This window comes from Aphelocoma coerulescens, chromosome 22, assembly GCF_041296385.1.
Source record: "Aphelocoma coerulescens isolate FSJ_1873_10779 chromosome 22, UR_Acoe_1.0, whole genome shotgun sequence".
Lineage (NCBI taxonomy): Eukaryota > Metazoa > Chordata > Aves > Passeriformes > Corvidae > Aphelocoma > Aphelocoma coerulescens.
The window spans coordinates 3,516,165-3,531,329 of NC_091035.1; the positions used below are offsets into that span (position 1 = coordinate 3,516,165).

At 62.8% G+C, this 15,165-nt stretch overlaps 2 protein-coding genes across 2 annotated transcripts in view; both read left to right on the forward strand.

The window, feature by feature from the left end:
* The first annotated feature begins 2,495 nt into the window (after positions 1-2,495).
* On the forward strand, positions 2,496-6,772 carry EGR3 (early growth response 3). Its single transcript, XM_069035422.1, has 2 exons — positions 2,496-2,709; positions 3,779-6,772. The coding sequence occupies exons 1-2, from the start codon at positions 2,556-2,558 to the stop codon at positions 4,816-4,818; spliced, it is 1,194 nt and encodes a 397-aa protein (XP_068891523.1). The 5' UTR covers positions 2,496-2,555; the 3' UTR covers positions 4,819-6,772.
* Positions 6,773-10,740: 3,968 nt separating this feature from the next.
* Positions 10,741-15,165, forward strand: part of BIN3 (bridging integrator 3) — a 42,908-nt gene continuing 38,483 nt past the window's right edge. Inside the window, exon 1 of the mRNA XM_069035586.1 lies at positions 10,741-10,807. Coding sequence (XP_068891687.1) covers positions 10,800-10,807 — 8 coding nt within the window. The 5' untranslated portion in view covers positions 10,741-10,799. The remainder of the gene's footprint in view (positions 10,808-15,165) is intronic.

Here is a 15,165-nt window from a genome sequence, read left to right on the forward strand (position 1 = left end):
CCCCCCCCGACCCCCCCGCCGCCGCCGCCGCCGCCGCCGCGCTCCCCCCGGGCCGCGCCGGGCCACGGGCGGGGCGGGCGAGGGATGCGCTGGAGCGGGGGGGCTGCGGCTTGGGGGGGGCGGCGGGAAGGGTGAAAGGTGGGGGAAAAAGGGGGTGCAAAACAAGGAGAGTGCCCTGCAAAGGATGGGGGTGATAAGGGAGCAAGGGAGGGGGGGGGTCTGTGCAGGATGAGGGGGGTCTAGGAAGGGTGGGGGATTCTGCACAGGTTGGGGGGTTCTGTGCAAGATGGGGGGGCTCTAAGAAGGATGGGGGTTCTGCACAGGATGGGGGCCTCTGCAGAGGGTAGGGGGGACTTCAAATGAAAGCGGGGTCCGTCAATGGGGGGGCACCGCTGCCGTGGTTGGGGTTGCAGTGGCTGGGGGGCTGCAGTGAATGAGCGGCCCTGAAGTGGATGTGGGGGCCCTGAAGTGAAAGTGGGGGGCCCTGAAGTGAAAGGTGACCCTGAAGTTGGTAGAACACACGGGCCCCTCCTCCCCCCGCGGTCACACACAGGCCAAGTCGGGGTTCGCTGCCCCCCACCCCCGGTACCGCTCCCCCCGCCCTGCGCACCGCAGCACCCCCCGCCCACCCCCCCACCCCGCCCCGAGCGGCTGTCGGCACCGCGCAGCGACAGTGCCCGGGCCTCGCAGCACCTCCACAGCCCCCGGGGTGTCCGTGTCCCCCGTCCCCGCAGCGAGTGCCCGCTCCCCTCCCGCCGCAGCCCTCCCGTAGCCCGGATTTCACTCCCATGGCAAAGCCGGCCCTGCAGGAATTGGGTAAGTGGAGCTATTGCAACACAGCATTTTTCCATACATTTGCTATATAACTCGGAGGGTTTTAAAGATAGCATCAGTTGGCACACTTAGCACGAAACCACCTAATTACTGACGCCTTGGAAGTGCCAAACTTTTAAAGGGGGGAGGTGAGGTTAAATTCACAGGCGACCAACAAGTGTTACCTGTTTTTAAAGTATTCCAAGCGCTGTTCTCCACGGGAGCGGGGACATGGGGAGGGGGCGGCTCGGGGCAGAGGGTGACCCCCTCTGTCACCACTGCCACCACAGCGAGGGGCTGGAGGCTTCTGCAGCCCCCCCTCCCCGCTGACCCTCTCCTTCCCACCCAACTCCACTGCCTGGCGCTGTGGCTTTCCCTGCACAGCTCCCATCCCGCTCCTGTGCCAGCCCGGGCTGCGGGATGGGGTTTGTGGCCGGTCCTGGTCTCCAGTGGAGGAAAAAACCTCCCGGTAAGAGTCTGGCTCTGAGCAGCCCCGGGGGCGGCCGCAGGGTCAGGCACAGCGGGGGCGGACTGTCCCCGCGCCCCCGCTGCTTCCCGGGGGGAATGATCCGGGCTGGAAGGGCTGCAGCCGCCGCCACCTGCCCTCCCCGCAGGGGGACGGCATCGCTCGGCGCGGGGGACGCAGTGCAGAGGGGGAGACCCTCGGTCCGGTGCACTGTGCCCGGTGTCCGGTGCAAGATGCCCGGTGCCCAATGCCCAGTGCAGAGTGCCCGGTGTAGGATGCCTGATGCACGCCCGGTACCCTGTACTCGGTGACAAGTGCAGGATGCCCGGTGCCCTGTGCCCTGGGCAGGACTCCCGGTGCCTGGTGCCCACTGCCCGGTGCAGGGTGCCCAGTGCTCGGTACAGGATGCCCGGTACCCCTTTTCCGGTGCAGGATGCCCGGTGCTTGGTGCAGGAAGCCCGCTCCCCCTCATCCGGTGCGGGATGCCCGGTCCCCATTGTCCGGTGCACTATGCCCGGTACCCGGTACCCCTTCCCCGCTGCAGCATGCCCGGTGACCGGTCCCCTTTGCCCGGCGTCCTGTGCCCCGTCCCCCTTGCTCCGTGCAGGATGCCCCGTTCCCGGTCCCCCTTGGCCGGTATCCGGTGCCCGGTCCCCCTTGGCCGGTGCAGGGTCCCCGGTCCCCCTTGCCCGGTCCCCTGTCCCCCGTCCCCGCGCGCGCCGGCCCCGCTTCCTGCTCTCTCCAACGTTCCATTGTGCGGAGCTTCCATTGTGACGTCTCGGCCTCGGCTCGGCTTTGTCTGTCCATATATGGGCAGCTACGTCACGGAGCCCTCCCGCATAAAGGCCCCGCGGAGTCCCCGGCGGAGCAGTCGGGCGGCAGCGAAGGAACCGGCGAGCGGAGCGGGGCCGAGCGCGGGGGGAGCGGGGCCGGGGCCGGGAGCCGGCGAGAGAGAGAGAGAGAGAGCGAGAGGAGGGGTTAAATCCTCCCCCCCCAACCCCCCCAGCTTCTACAACCACATCTGCCAGCCAGATCGCCCCCTCCCCCTCGAGGAAACACCACCAAGGGACCCACGGAGGACCGCGCCCCCCCCGCGCCCCCTCCTCCGCGGCCACCCCCGGCCCCCCCCCCCGCCTCCTCCTCCTCCTCCCCCCCGCCGCCCCCGCCCCAACTTTTCTTCTTGCATGATTTCCCTCGCACGGATTTGCCACTCGGATGTTGTTTCCTCGGGAGCTGAGCTCGGAGCCACGTTGAACCAGCCTTTTCCTCCAGTGCTATGACAGGCAAACTACTGGAGAAGCTGCCGGGGACCATGAACACTTTGATGAACCAATTGCCTGACAATCTGTACCCAGAGGAGATCCCCAACTCTTTGAATATCTTCTCCAGCACCAGCGACTCGGTGGCTCACTACAACCAGATGGCTGCAGGTAAAGGAAGGGGGGGGGGGGAAGGAAAATGGGGAAAAGGCAGGAGGGGGGGGAGCCGGTGGGGCGAGGAGGAGGATGCTGTGGGTAGGGTGTCATGGAGCCTCGGAGGGAAGGGAAGAGCTGGGGCTGGGGAGCGTCCCCCCCCCCGCACCCACCCACCCCTTTCCTCGCCGTGTCTCCGCGCGATCGCTGCAGGGCTCCGCCGAGCGCTGCTGCCGCCGAGCCGCCGCCGCAGGTACGGGGACGGCGGCCGGGCTCCGTGGGGAGGAGGACCCGGGTGGAAAAGCTGGAGGGCCGAGGGGCCGAGGGGAAGGCCGGGCACCCCCGTGTCGCGCAGGGGCCACCCGCCCGCGCCGGGAGCCGCGCGGGTGCGGAGGCGCCGCGGACGCGCGTGGCCGTGGCAGCCGCCCCCCCACACCCCGCAGCGGCGGCGGCGGCGGCAGCGTGGGCTCCCCGGGACGCGGCGCCGACTTTCCCGGAGCGCGGGGTTGGGGGAAACGGGGGGGGGGGGCTGGGGGGGACAGGAGAGAAGGAGGATCTGGGGGGCACAGGTGAGCGCCGAGGGCGGCGGGGGCGGGTGCTCCCCGCGTGTCCCCGCTCCCACGCGGAGCCCCGCCAGGCTAAACCCCCCCCCCCCCCTCCCCATCCCCGTGTTTCTCCTCGCCGGGGCTCGGCGCAGGGAAGGCGGCGAGTTGGTAACGGCGTCGGCGGCCGCAGCCCCGGCTCCGCGGAGTGCCCAGCGCTGCCGGGGCTGGACGGGGAGGAAGCCTACCTGTAGCCGCAGGTACCTCCTTCTCCCGGCGGGGCGGCGGTGGGGTGTCCCCCCCACCCACCCACCCACCCACCCAGGGCAGCTCCTCGAGGGGGCGGCGCGGGCGGCCCCGCATCGTCGGGACCCCCGGCAGGCAGCGCCGCATACGCGGGGTGGAAGCAGCGAGGGGAAGGGGGGGGAGCAGGGCGAGGGGGAAGCGGTGCATCCCCGCTCCCCGGAGCATCCCCCGGTGCGTCCCCGGTGCTCCCCCCCGGGCCCTCCCGGCTCACCCTGCCCCGCTTCTCTCGCACTTTGCAGATAATGTTATGGACATTGGCTTAGCGAACGAAAAGGCCGGTCAGGAATTGTCCTCCTACTCGGGCACTTTTCAACCCGCCCCGGGCAACAAGACTGTCACCTACCTGGGGAAATTCGCTTTCGACTCGCCCTCCAACTGGTGCCAGGACAACATCATCAGCCTGATGAGCGCCGGCATCCTGGGGGTGCCGCCGTCCTCGGGCGCGCTCACCAGCACGCAGAGCACGGCGGGCAGCATGGGGCCGCCGCAGGGCGAGGTGGACCAGATGTACCCTGCGCTGCCACCCTACTCCTCCTGCAGTGACCTCTACCCAGAGCCCGTCTCCTTCCACGACCCCCAGAGCAACCCCGGCCTCACCTACTCCCCTCAGGATTACCAGGCGGCCAAGCCCGCCTTGGACAGCAACCTCTTCCCCATGATCCCAGACTATAACCTCTACCACCACCCCAACGACATGGGCACCATCACGGAGCACAAACCCTTCCAGAGCTTGGACCCCATCCGCGTCAACCCGCCCCCCATAACCCCGCTGGAGACCATCAAGGCCTTCAAGGACAAGCAGATCCACCCGGGTTTCGGGGGGCTGCCGCAGCCGCCCCTCACCCTCAAGCCCATCCGACCCCGCAAGTATCCCAACCGGCCCAGCAAGACGCCGCTCCACGAGCGGCCCCACGCCTGCCCCGCCGAGGGTTGCGACCGCCGCTTCTCCCGCTCCGACGAGCTCACCCGCCACCTCCGCATCCACACGGGCCACAAGCCCTTCCAGTGCCGCATCTGCATGCGGAGCTTCAGCCGCAGCGACCACCTCACCACCCACATCCGCACCCACACCGGCGAGAAGCCCTTCGCCTGCGAGTTCTGCGGCCGCAAGTTCGCCCGCTCCGACGAGCGCAAGCGGCACGCCAAGATCCACCTCAAGCAGAAGGAGAAGAAGGCCGAGAAGGGCTCGGGCGGGCAGCCCCCCGCCGCGCCCCCCACTGCCACCGCCACCACCTCGCCCCCCGTCGCCCTCGCCCCTGCCGTCACCACGTGCGCTTGAGGGATTGTGGGGGGCGGCGCGGTGGCACCCCTTCTCCTCCCCTTGCCCTCGGCACCGCTCCGGGGGGAACCCCGCGGTGTTCAGGATACCGGGGTTGTGCTGCGACGGGTCCGCTCTGCCCGCACCCGGATTGATCGGGTCCAGGCTGCCCGCACCTGGATCCTGCCTGCACTTGGATCGACGGGACCCGCACTGCCCGCACCCGGATTGCCCGGACTCGCGCTGCCCGCGCTGGGATTGCCCGCACCACCTGGATCCCGGCTGCCTGCTCCCGCACCTTCCACATCCCGGCTGCTTCCACCTGCACCGCCCGGGGCCGGGCCGCCCGCACTGCCTGGATCCCGGCTGCCAGCTCCCGCAACTCCCGGATCCCGGCTGCCCCACACCCGCACCTCCCGGGGCCGGGCTGTCCGCACCCTCCTGGCCCGGCTCTCTCGGATCCCTGCTGCCCGCACCCTGTGTCCCGGATCCCTGCTCCCACACCTGGATTACTCGCACCGCCCGGATCCCGGCTGGATTGCCCCATCCCGACTCTCCCGGCTCCGACTCTCCCGCACCCCACGGCCCTCACCCGGCACGTCCCGGGTCCATCCCGCCCGGCCCGGCTCCGGGCTGCCCGGGCGGCGGATCCCGGGAATAATCCCGGCTGACCTGGATGCCAGGGCTCGGTCCGACCCGCCCGCCCTGCCGGGGCTGGGTGCTCCAGGATCGGGCCCCTCCCCGGTCCCGTCCTGCCCGGCTGCCCCGGGGCTGGGCGCTCCAGGATCCGTGAGGGGATGGATGGATGGATGGATGGATGGATGGATGGATGGATGGATGGATGGATGGATGGAAGGAGCCGATCCGGCTCCTCTCCGGGCCTGGAGCCCCCGTTCCCCCCCTGCCCCGTGTCCCCCCCGTGTCCCCAAGCACCGGCTCCCCGTGCTGGAGGTAAGAGGGCTCGGCCCCCCAAGCCGGGCTGGCGGGGCGGGGGGCGGCTCTGCGGGTCCCCCCAACTCTGGGGGGCGGCGGGGAGTGATGTCCCGGCAGCAGCTTTTGGGTTTGTTTTCTTATTTTTGTTTTCTTTTCCTTTTTATTATTTTTTTTTGTTTGTTTGTTTTCAGCAGAAGGGAAATTCTTTACAGAAATACAGGAAAAAAAAAAAAAAGCACCCCAATATTTTGCTGAATACTTTTTATAATGTGAGATATTTTTATTTTATTTTATTTGGTCACTTTAAAACAACCACCCAACTACGGAGGAGAAAAATCAATTAGTCCTCTATTTTATTATTTTATTATTTTTTTTTCTTTCTCCTTCTGGTATGTGCATGTCATTGCATGACTGCTCTGATTTTTTTCTTCTTTTGTTTTAATAAAACTGTGCTCAGACATTTAAGCTAAACTAAGCAAAAATAATAATGACTTAAAAAGAAAAAAAAATCTTTGTTGCCAAAAGGTCGTGCTATCCAGGTTTGATGTCTGCATGTGAAAAAAAAAACACAAAAAAACACATTAAAAACGTACAAAAAATAAAGAGAAGAGGAAGAATGCAGTCTAATTTATGTGAACTGAAAGGAACAAAAAAAAAAAACAAACAAACCACAATCAGGTTTAACCACACAAACCTAAGGGAATGATATTTTTTGAAAGACTTTTGTATAAAGTTGAGTACTTAGAGAAAAAAAAAATCATACCAGATGTAATATATTTTGTGGATGTTTTTATTTCTTGGATTTATAGTACCTTATACTAAGGTTAAAAAAAAAAAATATGCTTGATATTGTGAAAAGGTGATAATTTTCACACACATTTCATTTGCTCATTTGTCATGTTGTAATGCAAATATGATAGTTAATGCATACAGCATTTTTAAGGGAAAAAATCAGAAATATTGAACTGATGTATTGTTGTACCATTTGCACTGTGAGCAAATGCTAATGCAGTAAATATATTGTGTTTGCTGACAATCAAAATCTGTAGTAAATATCTTTATTTGCTTAAAAATGATCTATATTGGTTTGGAAAGTAAAGAAAAAGGTTTTAATGTGTAAGGGGAGTGTAAAAAGGGTTGAAATGTGCAGGGAAGTGGGTGCTGTGTCTCTTTACGGGCGACTTTGAAACCTGTCTGTACAGAATTTTTTTTCCTAGTGCTGTATTTCCTTAAATATTATTTTTTTATATGGCTTTTTAAAAAAAATAACCCACTTTTTTTTTTTTTCTCAGTCCCCCTCCCTCTCCTTCAGTTCTATCCACAGGACGGCACAGCGAGACCCGGCTGGGTGACCCCGAAGGCGACCGGCTCCTTCCCCGCGTCCCCTCTTTCCCGGGAGAGGGGGAACCCAACAGGGACAGGGGCCACTCAACTGGGATGGGGGGCACTCAACCGGGACAGGGGCCACCCAACGGGGACAGGGGCCACCCAACCGGCATGGGGGCCACCCAACCGGCATGGGGGCCACCCAACCGGGATGGGGGGCACCCACTCTCTCCCCAAAAATCCGCCACGTCCTTGCGTTGCCCTTGACCTCCCATCCCGTTTTTCCCTGCTCGTGCCGCCGCCGCCGCCTTGACCCCGTCACCATTTTGCCGGCGGCTTCCGCGGCTGCCGGGATAACTTTGGGCCACCAAAGAGGATCGCGCCGCTTCAGCCGGTAATGCCCCCGCGCCCTTCGCCCGCCAAATCGCCCCGAGGGCAGCGCCCGCAGGGGATTTTTTTTTCCCAGCCTGGATCGCTCGGGATAAAAATAACCCGCCGGGTTTCAGCGCTGGCGCTCGCACGGGCACGAGGAACGAGTGGGAGAAGGAGCTTTGGAGGCGCTTGGATGTTTGGAGTGGTGGCATGTGGTGGTTGGATCCTTCCCCAAGGATGGGGATGGAGGCCTGAGGCTCCCAGAGCTGGGATGGTGCTGGAGGATCCCAGACCAGGGGTCCGGGAGTGCCTTGGTCCGTGCGGGTCCAGCTCTGTTGGGGTGGAGCGTGACCGGTTGAGTACCCCACAAGTGTCCCCTTTCCCAAGGCCTTGCTGGCGGTGCTGGCGGCTGGCGTTGGCCCCGTGGTCTTTCCTAGTGTTCCCAGGGTATGAAGGCGTTGGCATCGTTGTCAGATTTCCTGCTTTTTGATTTGGATCTGCAGCTGGGCCTGGAGAAGCTGCTGCTCCGGCCATTCCAGGGCAGCTCTGCCCATTCCAGGGGGTTTGTTGAGCTCCCTGGCCTGGAAAGGCTTTAATTTGGGGAGAATCTGAGGCTGATGGTGACTCAGGGCACATCTGGCCCAGCCAGGGATGGCATCTCATGGCGCTGGGGACTTGGCTTTGGAGCCCACGGGTGCTGTGCCAGGTGGGCCCCGGTGTCTCCGCGTGGATTCCTGGCGGTTGAGATTTTGGTGACCACACGAGGCTGGATCAGCTGCTGGATTGGGATGAGCTGGGATTGTCCTTCCCTCTGTGCTCTGGAGGTCCTGCAGCCCTCAGGGGCTGTGGGATGGTCTGGGAGCCACCGGTCCCCACGGTGTCCCCGTGTGTGGCTCGGATGGGCCGAGGTGGATGGCAGGAACCAGAGCCACCACGCACAGGGAGAGCCACCACGGCCCCCAGCATCACCTGAAGGTGCTGTGCCAGTGCTGGAGGTGCCCATCTCCACCAGTGGCTCGTGCTGGAAAACGCTGGAGATCCTGGGAACGGGCACAGCAGAGGAGCTGCCCCAGCGAGGAGCCAGCCAAGGTTGCACCAACGCTCTGGGCTCCTTCTGCGGGCGAGGAGGAGGAGGGAAGGAGCCCACCAGGCCCTGGGGACCCGCTCCACCACCCTGGCACGGGCATCTCGCCGGGCAGGACCCCCCCCCCGGCGCGGAGCAGGAAGGTGAGGAGCACCCTTGGGTGGCAAAGCGCGGGGAGTGCGTGCAGCACCTTGCACGAAAAATGTTGGTTGCTACGGAAACACGGCACTTTCCATCCCTGTTCTGGGCTATCTGTGTTCTGGGGAGGAGGGAAGGGCTTCCAGTCACGTACCAGCTCCACAGAACTTGCTGCCTTTCCCTCCTCGACGGGAGCGCCGGGGTCCTGAGGAGGCCACCAACGCCTCGCTCCTCCCTGCTGAGGGTCTTCGGGGCTTTGCAGGATGTGGTTGGACCCAAGAGCTCTCCACGGGATGGGATTTGCTGCTCAGGAAGAGCACCAAGAGCTGGGACCCCATTCTTGGGGTTGGGAGCGACGAGGACCTGCAGCCAGAAGCTCCTGGGTTGCAGCTGGAGTACAGATGTTGGTGGGATCCCTCCCTGATCTTCTCACCTCTGGCTCAGCTTCTGCCACTGCCTGGCAGGAGGAATCATCTGCAGGAGGCCTGGATGGTTCTGGATCGCCCTCATTTCCCACCCCGTGGCACCGTGTGGATCCAGCCCTCCTTCCTCCCCATCCCTGGATGAGCCTTTTGGAAGAAGGGGTCACACTCGCCCTCCCAGCACGTGCCCAGGAGAGCGGGACAAACAGCAGAGCCTCCATGGAAGACGCTCCCTGAGTGCTGTGGTCATCGGGATGACAGATCCAGGCCTGTCCCAGCTCCGCCCTGTCCCGTCCCCTGCGCCCCGAGGTGACAGCGTGGGGCATCACGGTGGGGCCAGGGCCAGGAGCAGCAGCTGGAACCGCCGGCAAAACCTTCCCGGCCCTTCCTCTTCCTCCTCACCCTGCCCACATCCGGATGGGGACGCCAGGGACCCCCCTGGCCGCCTCCCCTCGGGGTTTGCTCTGACACCCACCAGCACCCCAAAATCCATCCCCGTCCCTCGGGCCGCTTTGTGACCTCCCCTGTCCGCCCATCCTGGCTCCTCCTCCCCATCCCGGCACAAAATGGGACAACTGATGGGGGTTGACGCCCTCCCCACTGGTCACCCCCCCGGATCTGCCCCCCCCTGCTCCTTTTGGGCTAATCCCTGTCCTCAGCGGTGTCGGTAACACCTTCCCAGTTTAGCATCATCCTCCCTGGCTGTAATTACTGCGCTGTTTACCTCCACCTGCTAATTGATAAAGCCACCCCTGGCGCCCAGCCTGGGCCTCCGCCCCGTGTGCTGGCATGTGGCTGGTGTCACCAGCCCGGTGTCACCAAGCCCGTTCCCACCCCCAGGATGTCCCCCTGGGTGGACAATGGGGGTCCGAGGCCACCCAGATCTTGGGGGGCTCTGCTTCCTCCCGGGGTCACGGATGGTGGTGGCCAACGGGGTCAGTGCTGAAGACATGGGAGTTTTTCGGTCACCAAAATGACTTTACTGCCCCTCCCACCCCTGTCCAGCCTCCTCAAGATGGATTTCGGGGGGGTTCTCCCCAAAACTGGGTGTTCCTGCTCTTCCAAAGGTGACACGCATCCCTCTGCCTTTCTCTTGGATTTCCTCCATCGGGGCACTGCTGTTCCTCTCCATGCTCTCACCCACTCCAGGATGTCCCTGGGCACCCCCTGCCCACATCCACCCCGGGATGCTCCTGGGAATCCCTTCCCTGTGCCCTCGCCCACCCCAGGGAATACCCCTGGGCATCCCCTCCCCGTGCCCTCATCCACCTCTGGATGCTCCCAGGCAATTCCTTCCCCTCGCCCACCCCAGGGATGCTCCTGGGCATCCCCTCCCTGTGCCACCGCCTGCTCCGGGGTGTTCCTGGGCACTCCATGCTCCTGCCCTCACCCACTTTTGGGCTGTCCCTGGGCATCCCCTTCCCGTGCCCACCCCGGGGATGCTCCCAGGCAATTCCTTCTCCTCACCCACCCCAGGGATGCCCCACAGCTCCCAGAGGTTTAACTCCAGCCCCTCCCGCCCCATTTCCAGCCTTTGCACCGAAATCGGACGAATTTCAGGGTCTTCTCCCCGCGCGCCTTGCCCGTGACGTCACGCTCCCTCCCCGTGTGACGTCACGCCCCCCCCCCGTGGCGTCACCGCGGCGCGCGGCGGGGCGAGCGCTCCCGGAAGGGGCGGGGCCTAAAGCGGCGGCACTTCCGGGAGCGGCGCGGGGCGGAGGGGGAGCATGAGCTGGTGAGTGCGGGGGGACCCCCGGGGCACCGGGACCCCCGAGCGGCGCAGGGCGGGGGCACCGCGAGCACCGGGAGCCGGGCAGGGCAAGGGCACCGGGACCAGCGAGACCGGGAGCGGAGGAAGGCGGGGGGACCGGGACCGCTGGCACTGGCCCGCCCGCTCCCGGCTCCTCACCCTGGGCTCTGCGGCTGAGGAGGAGCCGGGGATGGTCCCGGAGCGGGCCCCGGTGCTGAGCGGCCCTGTGGGAGCCCCGCTGGAGGCCCTGGAGCCGAGCCGGTGCTGCCGGGGCTTGTCCGGGTGTAGGCCCTGGATGCGGCCCCGGTGGGTTCACAGTGCTGGCCTGGCTTGGCCCGGTGCTGGTCAGGCTTGGCCCGGTGCTGGTCAGGCTTGTCCCCGGTGCTGGTCAGGCTTGGCCCGGTGCTGGTCTGGCTTGGCCCGGTGCTGGCCTGGCTTGGCCCGGTGCTGGTCAGGCTTGGCCCGGTGCTGGTCAGGCTTGGCCCGGTGCTGGTCAGGCATGGCCCGGTGCTGGTCAGGCATGGCCCGGTGCTGGTCAGGCTTGGCCCGGTGCTGGCCTGGCTTGGCCCGGTGCTGGTCAGGCTTGGCCCGGTGCTGGTCAGGCTTGGCCCGGTGCTGGTCAGGCATGGCCCGGTGCTGGTCAGGCTTGGCCCGGTGCTGGTCAGGCTTGGCCCGGTGCTGACCTGGCTTGGCCCGGTGCTGGCCTGGCTTGGCCCATTGCTGGCCGGGCTTGGCCCATTGCTAGCCCTGGAAAGCCTCCGGTGCTGGTCAGGCTTGTCCCAGAGCTGGCCCCGACAGAGTCCCCAGTGCTGGCCAGGGGTGGCCTCGGTGCTGGGCCTGGAGCGGACGCTGGTGCTGGCAGGGCTTGTCCTGGTGGAGACCCTGCAACTGGCCCTGGTGGGATCCCCGGTGCTGTCCCGGTCCTGGCCAGGTTTGTCCCGGTCCTGGCCGGGTTTGTCCCCGCTGCTGTCCCTGCAGTCACCCACACGGGTGTGCACCCCTCACACCCCTCACCTGTGCCCCCCACAGCACCCCCCGACCCCTTCGCCCCCTCCCAGCCCCTCTCTGCCCCGTGCCCCTGCTGCTGCAGGGTCCCCAAATGTCCCCAAATGTCCCCATGGGCTCCATGGTCTGAAATGCTGCAAAACCACCTTCAACTCCATGAAAGCAAAGCCTTTTCCTTCAAAAAACAGGAAAGAAGAGTTCCCACCTGTGTTTTTATCAGGTGAGGGCTCAGTTTGGACGCGCTGGTTCCTTTGGTGCTTATTTAATTGAATTATGTTAGAAATTAACAATATTAGAAATTAATCTGGACTGGTGTGGGTGATTTCTGATCCCGGGTAGTTCTGGAGATCCAGCGCTGTTGTGAGGGATGAAGGCTGGGATGGATTAAGGACTAAAAGGCCTTTTCCTTGCCTGGAACGTTGAGTTCCGTGGTGAAAATGGAAAATTTTTTGGGTTGGGAGCTGTGGAAGTTGTGGTTTGGAAATGTACTGCGGGAGTGTCATGAGGAACACACAGGTGCTGATTAAAATTGGGTATTTGGGCTAAAAATACACATTTATCCACTGGAATCACTTTGGTTGTGCTTTACTCATCTCAGAACAGCAGCAATTACGGACGCTGTTGGCTAACGAGCTCTTGGAGCCGCCTTTTCCCAGGGAGTCTGAAGGAAGGGACTCTGGAGAGACCCTCTGGTCTAGGAGGAGCTTCAGAGCCAAAATGCGAGGGGTAAATGAGATAAATGATCCCTTCATATGTTGGCTGGGGGATAATTTGGATGCAGAGTACCCACACCTCCACTTTTCCCAGCATCCGTCCGGTCGCGGGGATCTCACTGGGGGCCATCGCTTGTCCCCACAACGCCGGGGCTTTTTCTGGGAGACCTTTCACTGGGAGGCTGGGTGTTTTCGCCTCTTTCTGGGGAGGAATCCAAGGTCGTTGCCGGGCGAGGGGGGAACTGGGGACTCCAGGGAATTCTGAGTCTCCTCTTTCTTCTCGGGCCGCGTCAGCCTCCGGAGCGCGGCGACCGCGCTGACGCACGAGGGGCTCGCAGCCCGCGGGGTTCCAGCGCCGTGGCAGCCACACAATCACCCTCAGTCCGGCCCTGGACCGTCCGTCCTCCCGGCCGATCCTTCCCGGAGCTGCCCACCCGGGATGAATCGGGCCATTCACGGGGGGCCGGGGTTCAGGGCCGGGCGTGACGTCCACGGCAGCGCTGACACACGTCGGGGTCGTGCCCCGCTGCTGAAATGTCACAGTGAGGCGCGTCCGGCCCCGCTGCTGCTGCTGCTGCTCTGACATCGCTTGGCAGCGGGAGAGCTTTGTTCCAGCCCTGGCTGCTTTGGGAAGCGGGGACTTTGCTCAGCTTCCGTGTGCGTCTCTCTGGCCTTGGGCACCGTTAGTCCTGGATTGATCCCTCTTTTTCCTGCAGCTGAGGAAGAGGATGGAGCTTCCTCCTCAGCTCTGTCCTATAGAGCTGGGAAGTGGCACAACCTGGGTTCCTGGACACTCATATCCTTAATTTTTTTGCAAAGGAGATCCCCAGAGATTTAAGGGCTGTTGGCAGGTTGATGCCTTGTTGAGTTGTGCGGGGTTAATCCTGGGCCATCCCTCGCTCTTTGGGAGCTCTGTGTGCTGCGTGAGGGCTGGGAACATGGGGAGCGCTCTCAGGAACACGGGGAATGCTCCCAGGAACACGGGGAGCGCTCTCAGGAACATGGGGAGTGCTCCCAGGAACATGGGGAGTGCTCCCAGGAACAGGGGGAGCACTCTCAGGAACACAGGGAGCACTCAGGAACACGGGGAGCACTCAGGAACACGGGGAGCACTCAGGAACACAGGGAATGCTCCCAGGAACACAGGGAGCACTCTCAGGAACACGGGGAGCACTCTCAGGAACACGGGGAGCACTCAGGAATACACAGAGCACTCCCAGGAACATGGGGGTCACTCCCAGGAGCACGGGGAGCACTCTCAGGAACACGGGGAGCACTCTCAGGAACACATAGAGCACTCCCAGGAACACACGGAGCACTCCCAGGAGCACAGGGAATGCTCCCAGGAACACAGGGAATGCTCCCAGGAACACGGGGAGCGCTCTCAGGAACACGGGGAGCACTCTCAGGAACATGGGGAGCACTCTCAGGAACACACAGAGCACTCCCAGGAACACGGGGAATGCTCCCAGGAACACGGGGAATGTTCCCGGGAACACGGGGAATGTTCCCAGGAACACGGGGAATGTTCCCAGGAACACAGGGGTCACTGACAATGACCCTTGTACCAACACAGGAAAACTCCTCCAGAGGGCTCGGAGTAATCCACTGGTGACAGAGCCTGGATTAAACCCCCAAATTCCCCATTCCTGCACCCAGGCAGTGAGGCAGCGCTGTCTTTCTAGGCTGAGCTTTATTTAGAGCAGGAGTAGGCTTGTTTTGGGACACAGCCTTGCATGGACAGCTGAGATGTTTTGGGAATCTCAGCCCAGCTCCGTGGCTTCCTTTAGGCTTTGGCACTGTGGATTGGGATCTCTTGGAGTGTCCTCATCCCCCTCTTCCTCCTGTGTAATCCAGTGATTCCCTTGGCCATCACTCCTTCTAAAAATAAAGGGAATGGAGTGCTTGATTTCACTGCATCATCCCCTTACTACCCCGAGTGCCTCATTTTTGACTTTACAAAGCGTTTTTTAAGCTTCCTGAAACCACATCAAACCAAACCTCGTCACCAGCCTCCCAAATACCCCCTGCTTCAGTTTCCCACTCCCCCCAGGTGAATTCCCGCAGGGAAAAGGGCGTTTTCAGCAGTGTGCCAGCTCCCAGCACCGCTGCCACAGCTGGTATTTACTGGGAGGAAAAAACAGGGGAAGCAAATGTTGACGGGGAGCGCGAAGCTCGTGCGCTCGTGGTGCTCGGGGCAGGGCTGGGGGACCATATGCCTCTTGGCAGGGAGCTCTCCAAGTGGACTCCAGAGCTGGCATCCATGGCAAGGCAGAGTGGGAACAACGGGTGGTTACGCAATGTTTAACTCCCCGGAGCACTGCTGAGTGATTTCTGGGATATTTAGGGATGGAGGTGAGGAGGAGCCGCCTGTCTCCCAGAGGGATGGCAGGCTGGATGGATTTGCAGTGGGTTTGTTGGTTATTCCGGGTGTTTTCCACGTTCTGGAGCCGTGGTCACGCCGGGCAGGTGCGATGCAAACGCAGCCCTGGGTGCTGTTTTCTTCCCTCAGAACCAGTATTGATGTTTTTTGGGGCCCGGCGTGGCCGATGGCAGCGCTCCCCCCTCCCTGCAGGTCTCAGTGATACTGGGATCGGGAGATGAGCCCGGGATAAAATTAACTGG